The sequence below is a fragment of the Jatropha curcas genome, chromosome 9 (genome assembly GCF_041381405.1).
Source record: "Jatropha curcas cultivar XTBG-Jc1 chromosome 9, XTBG_Jcur_1.0, whole genome shotgun sequence".
NCBI classification, from domain to species: domain Eukaryota; kingdom Viridiplantae; phylum Streptophyta; class Magnoliopsida; order Malpighiales; family Euphorbiaceae; genus Jatropha; species Jatropha curcas.
Genome location: NC_143159.1, coordinates 3023285 through 3041463, shown reverse-complemented (window position 1 = coordinate 3041463; position 18179 = coordinate 3023285). Strand labels below are relative to the sequence as shown.

Sequence of the window (18179 nt, the reverse complement as noted above, 5' to 3'; positions counted from 1 at the left end):
TCTCAGCTCAGGCTAAGGTGACGTTTTTGTTTGGGATAAGACTGTGAAAGTTGTGAGATGTCTCTTTGACTTTTAACTTCACTAATTTATTAAGGACCATATTCTATTTATATGCTTTCCCTAACAAGTTCAAATTTTCAATCACGTCCCTCAATATTTTTGCATCCCCGTCCCTCCATTCCTAAATTTAAAGTTTGAACCACCATAATATCAGATTAGAAATAAATGGTAAAATGGGAAAAATTGTAAATTACATGGTTTTTTATATGTTTTTTTCTATTAACGAAATGATAGATTTTACTTAAATCCATACATTATATAAAATCCGTCATTTTCAATATCCTTAATCCAAATATGCCCTTTTTGTATTTGAACTTGGGGAAAAAATTGGATCGCATTGACAAGGGTTTCATAGAAAATAAATGTTGAAGTATGGGGCAGGTTTAAGAATAAAATAAATAATAGGGTGTAAACGAAATTATGGCAAAAAATAGGGACTCCTAACTAAAAGCAACACCAATTAAAATACTTTAATTAAGGCGGGAGATTAATCAAATTTGATTATGAGCCTTTTTTTGTATCAAAAAGCTTCATTAGCCCAGAAACCCTTCCCCAAGAGAGCAAAAGCCAACAGACAAAGAGAGCACAGAAAAAGAGAGCTCAAACAGGCAGAGGCACTGACGGTTTTTGCATAGAAACGAGACGCTAACAAGAATCTGACGTTGCTCAATTGCTTTTGCCTTCTCCATTTACTTACTTAGATTTATTATCCATGGCCGATCTGTACGGAACTGCTACCTCTCCGGCTCCGGAGCCTGAAGAAATCTCATCCTTCCTTCACCATCTACTCCACAATTCCTCTTCATCTTCTTCTTCTAAATTCATGCAGAATGCTCTCTCTTCTCCACCTCCCGCGCTGCCGCCGCAGGCCGATTCTTCACCAGCAACTGAATTGTTGTTTGGCCGGTCGCAATCAGGGTGTCTAGCCGATGGCCGGAGCTCCTGCGTTAATTTCTCCGATCCCGGTGGTTATTTCGCAAAAGAGAGTACGGAAAATGCTGTCTCTTCGGTTATGTCAAAGAGGAGGGGAGTCTCCGTGGAGAATGATCTGGGTGACTTAAGCTGTGATAGCGAGGTAATCGTTGATTGACATTTGAAGAATCTGTATTGATTTCTCTGTATTTTTTTTTCTTTCTCAAAATAAGCTTTTTTGCTAAGTAATGGAACTTAAATGTGAGATTTATCAACTGCGATTGCTAATCGTTTGGAATTTTGGAGATGATGTGTTCCCTTACACTTTTTAGAAGGGTGCAGAGGTTTCAGACATGCCGTCAGAAACAGCGCGGCCTCGAACTTCCTCCAAGAGGAGCAGAGCTGCAGAGGTTCATAATTTATCTGAAAAGGTTAGCTCTTAGGACTCTAATTATGCCCAATTATCTGCGTTTGTGTGTTTTTAATGTAAAATTTGATTCATGGGCTTGCTTGGAAATGGCTGAATTGTTCATAGAGGAGGAGGAGTAGGATTAATGAGAAAATGAAGGCCTTACAGAATCTTATTCCAAATTCTAATAAGGTATTCCTCAACAACTTCTCAAACCTGTGAACTTGAAATAGCGCATTTCAAATAAATGATTTGATATATATTTTTTTTTTTTTCATTTTGTGAAGACTGATAAGGCATCCATGCTGGATGAGGCGATTGAATACTTAAAGCAGCTTCAGCTGCAAGTACAGGTCAGTTTTCTTCTTAACTCTATCCTTGTTTGAAATCTGTAGTTTAGCCTGAATTAAGAGCAACTTCTTCTGTATCTTGTGATTCTCTATCCATCGTTTTTTACACTGATGAGATCTTCAGCAAAAAGAATAGGGGACTATTGTCTCATATTGCAATTTATATTGTTACAAGGATTGAAGATCATTACCAAGATAGCAATGCTGGCAGCCAATGCTGAATGAAATCTGGTAGCTATTTCTTGATGTAAAATATTGATTCATAATGTTTCTAGATTAACCTCTCATGACTAATACTTGGGCAGACAACAATTGTGTGATGGTGTAACTGGCCGATGTAGTTATTAGGATTAAATCTTTTCATAGCTCGGATAATTTAGTTCTTCTCCTAAATTCTTGACAGTGAAGAGTAAAAACATATAATTAATTAGGTTATTCAGTGCTGAAGTTGATCATGGGTCTTCTGAAATTGACATGAGAAAAAAAGTGAACTTTATTTGTGAAGTAGAAAGCAATGACCTGTTATGTTGGTTGACTAATTTAAACTTGAAAAACAATAACGAAGTTATGTTGAGTATGTAAATCCGTTTTCACTTTTTAGTTTGGCATGGTGATGGCAATTGGTTAGATAGTATGAAAAAACACCGCATGATTCATGCCTAGGTCTTTCGCACTACCACATATTTGCAAAAATCGTTATGGCACATTCTGTAACTATATTTAGAGCTAATGCATCATATAACAATCAGTTTAAGCCTATGTGGCTGTATTTGTTTAAGCTATCATATAGCTATAGAATTATTATGGATGTATTTGTTTAGAACTAACGAGGAAGGACATATAACAATTAGGAAGAAAAAATTAAGAAAATGACGGTAAGTTATCATTACTTGAATATGTTCGTTAGACTATTCGGCATTTGTGGTTACATGCATGAAATATGTAAATTTACAAACTTTCTGGTATAGTATAATTTCTCCAAAACCTTCAAGCAATTATTATAAAGCTATCATAAGTCTTCTCATTATGTATCTCCTGCAATCTCTTGATGCACAATATGACCAATGCACTGAGTTTCAGCTTAGTTTTATTCCAGAATCAGCTGCCCACATGCAGCATCTGCTAATCTGGTTGCTTTTGCTTTTGTCATTCTTTTTGAGCTAGACAGGTTTCAATGGATTGGTTACCTTGAAATTACCTTTAAGGCAACCTTAAAGCCTCATAGGAAGTATGTTTATTGGAACTAGATAATAGGGATGTTTGAGGAGTGGACATCAGATTCCTTATCCATGCCCCAGATTCCTCATCCATGCCCCGACCTACTGAAAATTCCTCCCTATGGGCCTTCCTGAACTGTCTGCTTCCCAAATCTAAACTTGGTGAGGCTAGGGCAAAATCTTCATCTTCATAGATGTAAGGAGGGAACCTTTTGGGATATTATACTAAATTATCTATTAATTTTTCAAATTAATCAATTCTCTTATTAATTGCTTTACAACGTATTCTATATGTTGTGTTGATAACTCAATGAAACGACACCTATTTATCTGCATTTCATCAAAGATTAATGAAGTTGTTTAGGAAATTAGTTTACATTGCTATGCCTCAAATCAAGTGTTAAATCCCATGTAATTCAAGGACAACTTGTAACATTGTGTATTTAGTTGAGGCTGATGATAAAGTCAGGAGTTCATTTATGTTCCTTTTACAAATCTGACACAATAGGAAGGACTTAATCACAATCCATCCCTAATTTATAAGAGAGAGAGATAGAGAGAGAGAGAGCTAAGGACCATCTCTAATAGTATGAATTTAGACAAGCTGTTGTTGCTCCACTGAGCTCGCATAACCATGAAGATCGATGCTGGAAAATTTTCACATATTATCATGGTAACATAATTAAGTTAGTTTGCAATTGCAATTGGTTTTGCAGATGTTAACAATGAGAAATGGATTGAGTTTGCATCCAATGTGCTTACCAGGAGTTCTACAGCCTATGCAGCTGCCCATGACAGGAATGAGCTTTGATGAAGGAAATGGACTGTTAAACACCAATGCAGCAACAGGTGCTTTTGCTGAGAATGATGAAAAATCGGCACAGACTGTTCTCAGTCTTCCCAACCGGTGCACTGTAACAAATCAGCCAGTTGGTTTGCCTTCAGCAACAAACATCACCTCTTCAGAAGCCTCCTATGGTTTTGAGCCACTTTTTCAGGTTCACTATGAACCCTTCAATATCTCATCTTCAAAGGTAAATTCTTGTATCAAATTTGAACTATATTTCACCTAACCTTGTGTGAATTAATACCTCATATTTTCTTGCAAAATGAAGGAAATCTGCAGGGAAGGAACAACACAGGCACCATTAGATACTAATCAAACAGTGAAGACCACCTCATCTGGCGTGTCCTAGTTGAGATCTCATTCTTAGATGCATGATCAACAAAAACGTGTGACAAATCCTTTTTATTTTTTTATTTCTCTTTTTACCCCATATAAGGTGCAAATGATCCGTGAAAATGCTGACGTTTTACACATCAGGATATTTATGTTTTAACATTTCATACAATTGTCAGAACCAAAATGTTTGACATCCCTTAACTTCAATAGAATCGTTCTGCCCGAAATGGTATTTAAATCATTTAGAAAGTGAAGATGTTCCAACGGTTGAAACAACTGTTTGAAGCCTGTAGTCAGGAGATGAAAAATGAAGTGGAAGGGTGTGTTGTAATGCTTGCTATTTTGATATTCTTTTGAGTTTTGACAACATTGTGCCTTGTTTATTAATCTTTGCCTGTCAATAGCTGTGAATACAAACTATTACGAATGCCATAGGGGTGTCCTAGCTAGACTGGAAAGCATCCAGTGGAAGTCATTGTCTTTCGCCATTGGACATGTTGCAAGTTTACTTTTGTGTTTTTTATTGGATGAAGTACATAATGTAAGTAGCTTCATGTAACCTATTTAATTTCCTATCTCATTTTCCGGGCAATTGATTTTGAAATTTCTCCATGAAATTTCCAAGATCTTATCAATATTCTAGTAGATATCTTAATTCATTATCGCGTCAGTGGTGCACTCATGCTTTTCTTTTTCCTACATAAAATGCTGGCCGGGATTATATTTTCTTTCATTGGTTGTTGATAAATCCAATATGATCTTAGTTTTTCTTTTTCCTACACCTTGAACGGTGATCGGTCGGTTCTTCAATGTTGGACCAATGTACGACGTGTGGAGCGTTTCTGTTTCTGATAGGATTCCTGTTTCCTTTGTCTCAGATTGGATATTGACAAAACTTTACTGTCGATAAAGACAAAAAAAGCGTTCTCTTGTGACGTAAATTTAATTTCATATGATTGAAGGGGAAGACGAATTCATGCTGGAATGTTTAATGATTAATCGAACGAAAAACAGATAAAACAAAACAAGTGGACAGCGGCCAGAAGGAAGAAGAAAACTTGATAGAAAAAAATTGAAACAACAGTAACACAGGAAACTCTGATACAGAAATTTTTTGTTCATTCCTTTGAAACCCAAGGTTGTGTTACATTGCATTCTATTACAAGGTAAGTGGTTACATGTATACTAATGATTAATGGCCTCATATGGAAACAAAATCTCCAGCTTTGCTAGTTATTAAAACATTCTTTCGGAACTACTCAAAAAGTAAGGGAGGTTACGTTCGGATATACTTTTACAGAAACCATACACCAAAAAGAGAGAAAAAAAAAATTCTGAAAAAATGAAAATATAATTTAAATATAATCTCTTTTTTTTCATTTAACTAAAAACAAATCATTTATACCAGAAAATTTTGAAGCTTATATTCAACATAAATAAAAAAAAAAAATGAAAAAGTTGGGTTGTTGAGCCGCTGCGCTAGCCCGCAGTTTTGAAGGCAGGTTTCTTTTCATATGTGACACGAATATAGGGACAACTCCGTAACGGCCTTATGCTGCTCTGTCACAACTCACAACACACAAGGACTCATATGTTTTCATGTTGCCTAATTTTACGAACGACCACAGTTGCTTATTGTTCTTGATTTTACCTTCCAAATTCTCCTAAAACTATTTTACCTCCACCACTGTATTTTTAGGCGAATTTTACTGGAAGTTATAAGAGTTGAATTGAGTGTAAAAACACTTGTATTTTACCAAAATTAAAAAAGTAAAAAAAATTGAAAATCAAACTTTAGTATATAGATTAAAGGTGTAAGACAATTAAAGTGGACCCTTCTTTGGGAAATCTTATATACGACGCACCTAATTTCCGTTTTTTGTTTGGAAGGCAAATAACGGCATGGTCTCATGATTGTATTTTGGTCACTTCTTCCATTTGCACTCTAAAATGAAATCATCTCTACTTTAATTTGCCCATCTTAATTTCTCACTACTCAATCCATCATCTCCCCTAACAATACCCAACCCATGTCTGCAATCAGACCTTTTCATCAATGCCTCCATATATAGTATCATTGGTTCCTGAAGCGAAAACTAGTTATTGGGTTTTGAGGCAAACAATAATTCCAGCTCCAATAGCCTATCTCCTATGGCAGAGAAAGTTGTTGCACTGTTGGGTCAGAAGAGAAGTAGAAATAGAGATACTGTTAATCATGGCGGTGGAGGAGAATCAGAGCATGAGGTTCACATCTTGACTGAGAGAGAGAGGAGAAAAAAGATGAGGAACATGTTCACAAGTCTTCATTCTTTGCTTCCTCAACTCCCCAATAAGGTATTTCTTAAAATTATTGGTTTTAACTAATAATAAAATTAGCATATATGCATTAATGCTCCTATCCTATAATATGCAAACTTTTGGCTGCCTTAATTTAACCTCACGAAAGTTAATTTTTATAATTTCTTTAGGTTGTCATTCGATTAGTTATAGTTTCTTATATACGGTGAAATTTAATTTCAGAATCTCTTGTATGATCAAATTTGTCTACTTAAAATTTAATTTCTTTGATTTTAGATTCTCATATATGATCAAATTTGAGCCTACAATTGGTTTTTTTATAATTGCATATAGAGATCAAATTTCATTGAATATATGTATAGGAACTGTCAAATATTCTCCATCATTAGCATTCACATTGTGTACTAGATAGTGTCTATTGCCATTGCATTTCAAATTTAGCTTTTTGAATTTGATTAGTAGTTCAATAGTGGAGTAGCTATATGACAAATTAGGTTTAATCACCAATATTTCTGTTCACGTATCAATGAAGCATTCCGTGACAATTAAATCTATGTGATTCAGTGCATGAACTTGTAAACTTGCTGCACCTCATAATTATTTCTATTTTATTTCCAAAATGTATGGTTTTGAAAGGTTAGTTTTCATAATTGATTCTATTTTAATTCCAAACATATGAAATATTTTTTAAAAGCTTAGTTTCTTAGCTTTCTAAATTTTACACTACTTGCACAGGCAGACAAGTCCACCATTGTTGATGAAGCAGTAAAATACATAAAGAGCCTCCAAGAAACTCTCCAAACGCTAGAGAAACAAAGGCAAGAAAAGCTGCAAGGAGCAACAATTGTTGACAGCATTGGACAATCACTAATTACATCACCCACAGAAGCACTTTTTGAATCCAGGGAAGCATTCTTGGCTATTCAAGGACCATCAAAGGGCTATCCAATGCATAATTCTTTTCCGGTCACTCTTTCCCCAGCTTGCTATCAGACTTGGTTTTCTCCAAATGTTGTTATGAGCATGTGCGGCGATGATGCACAGATCAGTGTGTGTACACTGAAGAGACCTGGTTTACTTACCAGCATCTTCTACATACTAGAGAAACATAAGCTGGATGTTGTATCTGCTCATGTTTCCTCTGAGCAATTCCGTAGCATTTACATGATCCACGTTCATGTAAGTTCTTGTATTCCTCTAATTTGTTTGTCTACGAGCACATAGGGTTTCATGCATCATGGGTTTACGCTGTTTTCTTTTAACTTCTAAAAAAGCTGTAAAGAACCAAATTTCTTGATGTTTGGCTTAGAAAAAGACCTCGTTTAAATTCATTCAATAAGTTTAAAAAGCTGAGTTGAGTTTACTTACTAGACTCATTTAATAAACATTAATAAACAAGCTGAGCTCGAATCTATAAATGAGCCACATTTTTTTTTAACTATACACCTTAATTGAGCTAAACTAAGCTCAATTTTTAAATTGTGATCAAGTTCAAGCTAGTATGTTTTTAATGAGCGGTTTGACTTGTTTAGGGCACTAACTATTTAATTACTAGTCTCACAGTTAAATGCTCGTCTTGTAATATCTATGTTGGAGATTGGAAGTTCAAATTCCATAAGAATTTGTTTTTTTTTTTTTTTTTTTTTTTTTTAAAAAGACTCCTTGTTTATTTTTCAATGGAATTGCATCTAATTAAATATTAATGATGCCTTTATGTTCAGGCTGCAGGTGGCGCTTCTGGTCGGTACCCAGAGGCATTGTCAGTGGAAGATACATTCAAACTAGCAGCAGGAGAGATGAACTTATGGATCTTGTCATGTTGATTCCAGGCAGTCAACAGAAAGAATCAGTTCCTTTAGTCATTGTCTGCCATTTTTGTACAAGGGGAGCCTCGTAATTAGTTCGGAAAATATACATGTTATATAGAGTAACTTTGCTCTACCAGGAGACTCGGAAAGCTCTTGTGCATAAAGGACATGGTTTTTTTTATCATTGTTAAGCCTAGAACTTGCATGTAGAAAGATGCATATTTCTGCAACTGCAATGAAATTTCTGCGTGTGTGTATATAATATATTGGATATACCAAAAAGTTTATGGAAGTTCAGTTATTATCCATTTGTTTTGTGAAATTCTTTGCAAATTATAAATTTTCTTTTTTTTTTTTTTTTTTTAAATTTAGGATTAAGTTAATTTGCCTAAATAAGTCGATCCCAATTGAATCAAATCGATAATGAACCCTAAATATTTGATGTAGGTTCATCAAGGTTGGATATCCTTATCCTGTAATGATGAGAAGGTTTCTTGCTTTGAAACTGGACAAATATCTTGCAGCAAGACTATACCTTTGTTGGCCACGTGTTAAAGATGTTGCTTTTATTTTGAATGATCCCTCTGAAATTTTTTTGAGTGAAATAAATATAAATTAATACCACACCCATTTGAGAGGAGAGGGTATTGAAGTCATAGCAACAGCAACTACTAGCAAGTAGTGGCATTTGAATAATTTCATCTAAAATATTTATCAAGTGTTGCTTGAAATAATACTAAAATATTATCAAAATTATTTATAACTAATTACAAAATCATGATCATAAATATTTACAACTGGTAAAAATGATGACAGAGAATAAATTTTTTTTATTAGTTGTGGAAATGGTGGGACCAAAAGCATCTAATCCTGTAATCCAAAGCTCCAGACTCCACAGCATGGAGGCACTTGCCAATCCTGGGTCTTCATTTAGTGATCTTCACTTCTACTATTAGAAAGAACATTTCTATGGCTGACTCTGGCAATTCACGTAGTAATGGGGTAGGGTCATATAATATTGCAGGCCGTGGGCCCAATTTCATCCTGGCTTAAATATGGGCCCAAATAGACAACCAAGATTGATGTTGACTCTCCATTGTCATATATAGCAAATTTACTTCCTAACTTCGTATTCTTTTTATTTAATTTAAAAAAATGCCACGTTGAACTGAAAATCATGGAAGATGTGAATAAAGTGTTTGTCTGAATGATATTGTTTAATCTCTTGGTCGAGATTGCATTAAGCATCCAATTACTAAAACACCAAAAGGTCCACACCAAAAGTCAAATCCATCTTTCTCACAGATAATATTTTTTGGATAAATGACATCAGCAACTTTACATACACTAAAATATTAATATAACAAAGCAATTAATAATTTTTTATACATAATAAAATTATAACGAAACAATTATATATATAATGTATCTGTTCTTCACACTTATATAGAAAATAAGAGATAAAAAATTTCACTGTCCTCTCCATAATAAAAGTTTTCACCGCCACTGCGAGCCACGACGGAGTTACGTTATCATTGTGAAATAGCTGAAAAAGTATCCAAAATCAACAGAAAATTTCCAAAATTCCATCTCCCCCACCAAACCCAATACGGAGAGATAAGTAAATGGAAAGTGGATTACACTATTAATTTAGTATCTACTTTAGATAGCACCAAATATTATTCAATATATAAACATAGATTAGCCTTCAATTACAACATCACTAGAACAATTGGTGATTCCTTATTTCTGGAAGTCCCATCAATGCCAGCTGCTAGTGCTTACCCTTCTCTATCTCAAACCCCACTCACTCTGTTCACTACTCTATTACTCTCCCCATTTTCAACCGCTCCATTTTCATAAAATTTTTATTACCATTCTACCACTGCTGCGCATGCTCTATTTCTCTTTCTTCTTCTTCTTCTTTCTTATCTCCTCTGTTTATGCGAGAAAGTTGGAAGCTTTTTCCTTTTGTATAGCGTAAAAAACAAATAGGTGGAAGTGGAAGAAGAAGAAAAAGAAGGAAGAAGAGAAACAAATGTCTAATTATTCTTTCTTAAACGATCAGCTGTCCAAGAGAACCTCAATCTTTGGTTTACGTTTATGGGTTGTTCTTGGTATCTGTGTAGGGGCTGCCATAGTTCTTGTTCTTTTCCTTATCTCTCTCTGGTTCACTTCTAAGCGCAACAAAACTAACAACAATTCTGCACGCTCTAAATTCAAGTCATCTCTTAATAATCCCACAATCCCCAGTGTCTCGAAGGAAATTCAGGAGATCCGTATAGACCCATCACACCCTACACCAGACCCGAAACCGCTGAGCCCGGACCCAGTACCCGAATCGGAACCAGTTCTGCTTTTGCAACATGAAGGAGACACTAGTCCTGTTGGTGGGCGAAACAGGATTCACATTGAGATTGGGAAGGACCATAGAATATCATATCCGGAGCGGGCTGGAGGGTCGGGTCACGGGAGTGGAGAGTCGCGGTCCGGTCCTCGTTCCGGTGATCAGGCTTGCACGGCGATTTCGGTGCCAGAGGTTTCACATTTAGGGTGGGGTCACTGGTACAATCTTAGGGAGCTTGAGGTCTCTACTAATGGCTTCGCTGATGAGAATGTGATTGGGGAAGGTGGGTATGGAATTGTTTACCGTGGTATTTTGGAGGATAATACCAAAGTTGCTGTAAAAAATTTGCTTAACAACAGGTATTGTATCATTATTAAATGCTAGCATTAATTTGGGTTTGCCCTGCCTCAGTAATTTGAGGTCACGGTTTGTCATTTTGTTTAGGAATCCAGCTGGGGATGTTAATGACTGCCTGTACTTCTTTCGTTTATGTTAGTTTCACGATTTTACACTCGTGCCTTATACTTTCTGGTGGTGCATGCAGTTTTGTGCTTTCCAGTTAATAGGACAGAGAGGAGAGTGAAAGGCCTGGTTTAGGTTTAAAAGTTTGTTTCTTTTTTCTACTTTTTTTTCAGGGGACAGGCTGAGAAGGAGTTTAAAGTAGAAGTTGAAGCAATTGGACGCGTACGACACAAGAATTTGGTGCGGTTGCTTGGCTATTGTGCTGAGGGAGCTCATAGGTACTTACATTTTCTGCTTTAGATTTCTGATCTTGATTTGCAGTTTTGCAAGTTAGAATTCTTCCCCCTTCATTCTTTGAATTTATTGTCCTTGAAAAGAATTTTGTCATCATTCTTTAATTTCAAAATCCTTGAAATAATTGTATTTCCGGGTTTTTTATTTTGTTTCTGGCATTGCTTCACTAACGACATTTCGTGGCTTGTATAGGATGCTTGTTTACGAGTATGTTGACAATGGAAACTTAGAACAGTGGCTTCATGGAGATGTTGGGCCTTGCAGCCCACTTACGTGGGAGATTCGCATGAATATAGTATTGGGAACAGCAAAAGGGTACTGATTTACATTGAGCATGGTTAAGAATAAGAGCTTCAGATGATTTCACCTTTTCTGATTGTTTGTTATTTGTGATTAAAATATAGGCTGACATACTTGCATGAAGGGCTTGAGCCGAAGGTTGTTCATCGTGATATTAAATCAAGCAACATTTTACTGGATAAGCAGTGGAATGCTAAAGTGTCTGATTTTGGCCTTGCAAAACTCTTAGGCTCAGAGAGAAGTTACGTGACAACTCGTGTGATGGGGACATTCGGGTGTGTCATCAATTGAATTTTTGTAGTTGCCCTTTTAATTCGATATATATACTTTCTGGTCCAGCAAATTAGAACGAAAATTAAGTTCATGTTTGACAGATATGTGGCTCCAGAATATGCCAGCACTGGCATGTTGAATGAAAGAAGTGATGTATACAGCTTTGGGATTCTTCTTATGGAAATCATTTCCGGAAGAAACCCAGTTGATTATAGTCGCCCTCCTGGAGAGGTTTGTTTCAGCAAATCGAATTAATGATATTTTCCAATCAGTTCAATATAAATTTCTGAAAGTTTTTCCTCTTGATATTTATTTGTGAATCTAACTTCAGGTGAACCTAGTTGAATGGCTTAAAACAATGGTTACAAATCGGAATGCTGAAGGAGTTTTAGATCCTAGGTTGCAAGAGAAGCCTTCTCCAAGAGCGCTGAAGCGTGCCCTTTTAGTAGCTTTACGCTGTGTGGACCCAAATGCACAGAAGAGGCCAAAGATGGGGCATGTAATTCATATGCTTGAAGCTGATGAGTTCCCTTTCAGAGATGTAAGTTCACATTGGTGTTAAGCAACTAGTCATTTTCATTTGTAGGGTTGTATTTTCTAAACTTTAAAGCATTTATGCCTTATGGTAATTCCCTTTCTGGATTTCCACTCCTCATTCATGTTTGTCTTTCTGCTCTTAATTTCAGGACCGTAGAACTGGAAGGGAACATGGGCGTCCTCAACGTGATGGTGTGAAACCAGAGAAGCGTGTTATTGAATCAGGCGACAGTAGTGGTTATGAAAGTAGTGCCCAGACCAATAGATCATTGTGGAGTAAACAGGAGCCTGAAGAACAGTAAGTAGCCTTGCCAAACTCATGTACGAGATGACACTATTCACTTTGTTTTATTCATATTCTTCCCATTCAGAGTTGGCATTTACAGATGTCCCACTCTACGTGTATATGCAATGCACGATCCGTGTTGTTATGAGTTTGCATTATTTGTAGATTACACATCGTCTGCCAATTGGGCATATAATTAATGTCTGAAGTACTGCTCTTCCCCTGATGGATCATCTTAATGGCATAGTTTCAGCTAATGACATATATGAAAACCTGAATTTTATTTGCTTGTGCCTGGCGCTGTATATCATTGCTATGTGATTCGTTGTAAACTATGTGATAAATTAACTCGTGAAGCTAATTTTGAAAAGCTATATGAAGCTATGTGATTCATCCCCAACAATTGTAGGACCTGAATAGTTCATTTAAATTACAAAATTGTTGCTTCCTCCATTGTAATAAGAGAAGTTGATTTTCAGTGTATGAAGCTTGCGCCAATTGGGCCATGATTTTACGATTTGATTATCATCTGTTGTTTCTAGTGCTTCATCAATTGAAGAGTTGGTAAAACCTTGTAAGATTATTAAAGTTTGAACCTTTATGCTGTAGATATGTTTGATATTGAGCAACTCAGCTTATCTGTATGCTTAAGATTTTTCTTTTCAAATTTTCAGTTAGGATAGGGTGTTTAGGTGGGGGGGAGTGTTTGGTTGGAGGTTAGGGTACACCGTACACAGCATCTTTAAAGTGTGCATGGAACCTTATGTTTGTTTGTGGTCTGCAAGATCTAACAACATATTGTGGTTGCACCGACAGAACTTGTTGCAGAGATTTGCCAGTCAAATGAAATGACCAAAAAGAAGGGCAGGTACAATCACTTTTAGTTTCATAAAGGCAACTCAGTCGGTCTAAACTTCAAATTCAAATGTTTGAACGTAAATTACCATCCAGAAGTATGATTAAGACAAGCTTTTCTAAGTTACATTGCTAATGAAAATAAGCACTTAGGTCCTACAAATTCACATGCTTGCATAATCCCTATTGCATTCCCCCATAAGCTTTTAAGATTATGGGGCCCTAACTGTGACAAGAGAAACCCTTCACAGCTGGATTAGAAATCAACAAGGGACCCCTCTAGCTCTAGCATACCCGCTTTTCTGATTCTTGGTCTTAATTGAAAAGGGGAGTTTGAGATTACTTGTCTTCTCTTTCTATATTTAGCTTTTATTCTGCTTTTAGACCCATAAGATCGTTCTTCATCCACTTTTGGTGGTCTTAAGCTCTGTACTTGTCGCAAATCAACATTGTGATCTCTGTGTGTTTAGTGGCCTAAATCCATGAAAATGAAAACATTTTGGCCTGCCAGAGGCTCAATGTACAGAAGTTCAATTATTTTCTTTTTAAAAAAATTCATTGATTTTTCCTTTTCTCTACTTTTTCTTAGCAACCAAACAAAGGAGTGAAAGGGGTATAGAGATTGAGTTTGAACTCTAAATTTCTCAACCCGCAGAAAGATTATTCCTTTTGAAACCGTAAAACAGCATAATAAGTTATCGTCAGGGATAATTATAAATTTCGATAAAGTATATTTAATTCAAAAGAAATTGTCTATTCAAATACATGATTGATGACAAGTCGTGTTTGTCATTCAACAGCAACGGTAAGGATAGACCATAGACGACACGAAGGATAAACACTATTGACTAAACGACCAACCGTTATGAGTTATTTTTTTGATATAGTTAATAAAAAGACAAAAGGACATACAACTGAACTTACAAGTGAACAGCTACACCTAATTTTGCCGTTTCGCAAGTTCATATTGGACATCCGGTAAGAAATTACCGACCCTTTAGAAACTTCTGCGTTAAAGTGGACGACAAGTCATCACAGGAGCGAAATGGCTAAATTTAAACGCATGATTTACCGTGCCGCGGGTATATTGTCGTGTCGTTCCATGAATCCAAATAACACTTGTAAGTAAACGATGGCTGTTACAAAGATTAAATAACTAAAATGATGACGTTGAGCGAGTAACAGCCATCTCGCTCACCTGCCGTCGAACGACAGCGTGCAAAAACCACACCCCCGCGCAGGAGAAGTGTTGTTATTGGACAAACCATCGTAGGGTGATATTACTCTTCCAGCGGTTTTTCTCGGTAACCAAACGGACAGACGTATAGAGAGGGTCTACGGGGTGAGGTGTGTGCGAGTGGAAGAGCCACGGCGGAGAATCTCGGCGAGCGGCAGGACGGCAGCTCCGGTTGTGGGAACCTCAACGGCGATATTTTTGTTGCTTCAATTTCAATTGGGAATGGCGGCAACTCGATAGTGCAATTTTGCTCATTTGCCTCTTACCATTAGATTTTTTCTCAAAGTTGATTTCTTTCTTCTATTCAATTTATCGTCGATCCTCACATGGGCTGGGAATTGAGGAGTCGACCTATGGTGGTGATGCGCCCTGCTATAGCATTCTCCTGATGGAAATGTTGACGGGGAAAAGACCTGCTAACGGAATGTTTGGACTTTGGACAACTAACAACGAACTTAAATTTTTGGAGACTAGCCATTTGTAACCTCTAAGCTTCAATTGCTAGAAATAATTCATTTTCTTTCCCCTGCTTTACTTTGGTTTAGTTGAAGCATCATTAACCTGCAAAAGGTCTTCAATTATTGTGGCATAGTAACTGCTTTTGCTTTAAATTTATCTTGTAATGTGCATATATTGGTTTGTTGCTTTATGAGTAGAATCAAATTGACAATTCTGTGCTTTATTTTTCACATAAATCTCGTATCAATTAGCAGAAAAAATACTGCAGGAATGAGAGGGCAGCTAGAGCTTGATAGCTACTACAGGACTGGAAACAACATGGTTGTGCTGATCAATCCATTTGAGATGACCATAAAGCACTGTTGGAGCTTCTTTATCTATTTCTACACTTACAGAAAAATTTTGTTTCTGATATTTCCTAGTGAAAGACAAGGCACTAGGCTCTATTCTGATTCTCATTCCTGGAGGGGTGTGTAGAGTTGCCTTGTAAGTCGCAGTATCCCCCCCAACATTTGTGACAGCCCTGCTAAATTTCTTCAATGTTGAAGAGTTCCTTTCGTTGTTAAATATGGCAATAAAGGATGGGTAATTTAGGTTGCTTGGTTCTTTGCTGCAATTCCATTGACTTTGTCTTGTAATGGCACTCATTTGCTTTCTAGTGTATCCAAGGCTGCATAGGAAGTCAATGTAATCTTGAAAACTCATGTCATAGACGAGCCCAGGATCCATGGCTTTGTTTGGGTTGATATGCCCAGCTCCAAAATCTAAAGGTGTTGCTGGAAGACCTGTCCACTGATCTTTCAAAATGGCACCAGTGTTGTCTGTGTTATATGCTGTGGTCATAATAGCTGATCGGATGGCTGCTGGGCACCATTCAGGATGGATATTTTTTAGTAAAGCTGCCACTCCAGCAACATGAGGTGCTGCCATTGATGTGCCTGAAAGTAGTGCGTAATCTGTCGCAAGATTGTATCTTCCCAATTCAATGTATGGCTTGTTTGGAGCTATTGCTGCTAGCACATCCTCCCCTGGAGCCAGAATATCTGGTTTTAGAACATTTGGACTAATTGGGTCAGGACCTCTGGAAGAGAAATAGGCCACTTGGGGTGCTGGTTTGGTACCCAAATTGGTGGACATGAACATCATGTTTTTTACCTTTGTTTTAGTCACCTCAGTGACATACTTTTTAACCAAATTCCCAGATGCAGTTGGTAGAACCATGCAGGGAATAGTGTAGTCTTCTGGACCCAAAAGTGGCATATCTGTCATGAATATTCCAGCATATGCACCTACTCGTTCAAGCTCCTCCTTTTGTCTCACAACGTCAATTTTAGTAGTATTATCACAGAGGACTATCTTTTTATGAACCTCACTTTGATTCAAAGAACCATAGTAGCAGATGGCTTTGTTTTCATTATCTTTGCCATAGTACAGAGAACGATCAGTAATGTAAATGCTCTCTGGGAAGTATGATGTTCCCTCCACTGTCAATCCATTTTCCAGGGTCATAGTAGCAGTGAAACTTCGATCAAGGGTACCAGCTCCTACTGTTGTGATCCAAGGAGCTCCATTATGTGTTGTATTATGACCTCCATCATTACCAGTTGCACATACAACAAAAATTCCTTTCTCGGTTGCTGAGAGAGAAGCTATGGCAATGACATCATTGAAGTAAGGTTTCTGATCAAAGCCGAGAGACAGTGACATGATGTCAACCCCATCAGCAATGGCTTGATCCATGCCTGCAAGCACATCGCTTGCTGCACTCTCTTGCGAATCTGTTGCAAAGAGGACTTTGTACATTGCAACATGTGCTCGTGGTGCTACACCTCTGGCTGTGCCTCTTGCATATCCAAAATGGCTTACACCAGGCACATAGTTACCTGCAGCAGTTGATGATGTGTGGGTTCCATGCCCAAAAAAGTCTCTTGCTGAATCATAGTCAAACTCTGTGGAAATTTTTCTGCCTGCAGCTGCAAGTCCTTTGCTGAAAGATCGAGCTCCAATAAGCTTCCTATTGCAGCTAGATGGGCTAAAGGCTGTGCCATTCTCACACTGGCCTTTCCATCTCTGTGGCACTGGTGGCATCCCCTTGTCATTGAAACTTTCACTCTCTGGCCAAATTCCTGTATCTAGTATTCCTATGATCACACCTTCACCATATGATGCAGCAGGCCATAACCCATGCTTGTGTTTTAGTCCAAGAAACTTGGGGCTGTATGTGGAGAATAGCTTGCCAAAGGACTCCTGATATGATGCAAGATGAGCTGGAGATTTCTCAAGTTCAGATATTTGAGATCGTGTAAGCCTTGCACTGAAGCCATGCATGACATGGTTGTACGAGTACAAAAACCGTTCTTTCTTGTCAACAGGATTAGATAATGACTTCAGAATTTGGCGATGCCATGATTCATCGGTTAAGAAGGCTGCAGGCTTGTGGGAATGGTCCATGTGAATGATATAGGTTTCGAGCTCTTCACTTCCTGAGAAAGCATTGCTACTTCTCAGTAGCAACAACAGTAGCCAAGGCAACACATGGTGCACAATTAAATTGGAAAAACGCATACTTTTGGCCATGGCTGACGAGAGATGATGGGCACAATATGTAACACATATATACTTTGGCTTTTTAGAAGCAAATTACGATATGTGGAACGTAAATTTCAAGGTTTAATGTCCTGTGCAAGTTAATTTTTCCGCTAAGTTTTACAGTGTTGCCGGTTTAAATTCACCAAAATATTCATACTTCTTTTGATTGCCTCCCAGAATACGCCAGCTTTGCAAATAGGTATTATCGTTGTGGGAAAAAAAACAGGAAGAAGCTTGCTGCCGAGTCCCTATCACTAACCTTTTTATTCTTCTTTTTGTTTGTTCCCTTTGTCCTCTGTTTTT

At 37.2% G+C, this 18179-nt stretch overlaps 4 protein-coding genes across 7 annotated transcripts; 3 read left to right on the top strand and 1 right to left on the bottom strand.

The window, feature by feature from the left end:
• The first annotated feature begins 586 nt into the window (after window positions 1-586).
• On the top strand, window positions 587-4704 carry LOC105630933 (transcription factor SPATULA). Of its 2 annotated transcripts, none has more exons than XM_020678063.3 (6): window positions 587-1135; window positions 1308-1403; window positions 1508-1573; window positions 1669-1734; window positions 3665-3982; window positions 4064-4704. In XM_020678063.3, the coding sequence occupies exons 1-6, from the start codon at window positions 773-775 to the stop codon at window positions 4142-4144; spliced, it is 990 nt and encodes a 329-aa protein (XP_020533722.1). In that variant the 5' UTR covers window positions 587-772; the 3' UTR covers window positions 4145-4704. The 2 variants fall into 2 exon arrangements, with proteins under 2 accessions (XP_020533722.1, XP_012068320.1); XM_012212930.4 differs by having other exon boundaries at window positions 589-1135; window positions 1305-1403.
• Window positions 4705-6029: 1325 nt separating this feature from the next.
• LOC105630934 (transcription factor bHLH95) lies at window positions 6030-8530 on the top strand. The gene is made up of 3 exons (XM_012212932.4): window positions 6030-6465; window positions 7165-7608; window positions 8151-8530. Exons 1-3 carry the CDS (start codon window positions 6283-6285, stop codon window positions 8250-8252), a joined length of 729 nt encoding a protein of 242 aa, XP_012068322.1. The 5' UTR covers window positions 6030-6282; the 3' UTR covers window positions 8253-8530.
• A 1442-nt stretch (window positions 8531-9972) lies between these two features.
• Window positions 9973-15884, top strand: LOC105630935 (Protein kinase superfamily protein). Of its 3 annotated transcripts, XM_089725600.1 has the most exons (9): window positions 9973-10943; window positions 11220-11324; window positions 11533-11655; window positions 11745-11915; window positions 12015-12144; window positions 12245-12454; window positions 12600-12748; window positions 13553-13604; window positions 15556-15884. In XM_089725600.1, the coding sequence occupies exons 1-8, from the start codon at window positions 10276-10278 to the stop codon at window positions 13581-13583; spliced, it is 1587 nt and encodes a 528-aa protein (XP_089581726.1). In that variant the 5' UTR covers window positions 9973-10275; the 3' UTR covers window positions 13584-13604; window positions 15556-15884. The 3 variants fall into 3 exon arrangements, with proteins under 3 accessions (XP_089581726.1, XP_089581727.1, XP_089581728.1); XM_089725601.1 differs by lacking the exon at window positions 13553-13604; XM_089725602.1 differs by lacking the exons at window positions 13553-13604; window positions 15556-15884 and having other exon boundaries at window positions 9976-10943; window positions 12600-12962.
• LOC105630936 (subtilisin-like protease SBT3) lies at window positions 15492-17864 on the bottom strand. The gene has a single exon (XM_037638407.2). The coding sequence runs from the start codon at window positions 17862-17864 to the stop codon at window positions 15570-15572; it is 2295 nt and encodes a 764-aa protein (XP_037494335.1). The 3' UTR covers window positions 15492-15569.
• Between the last annotated feature and the right edge of the window lie 315 nt (window positions 17865-18179).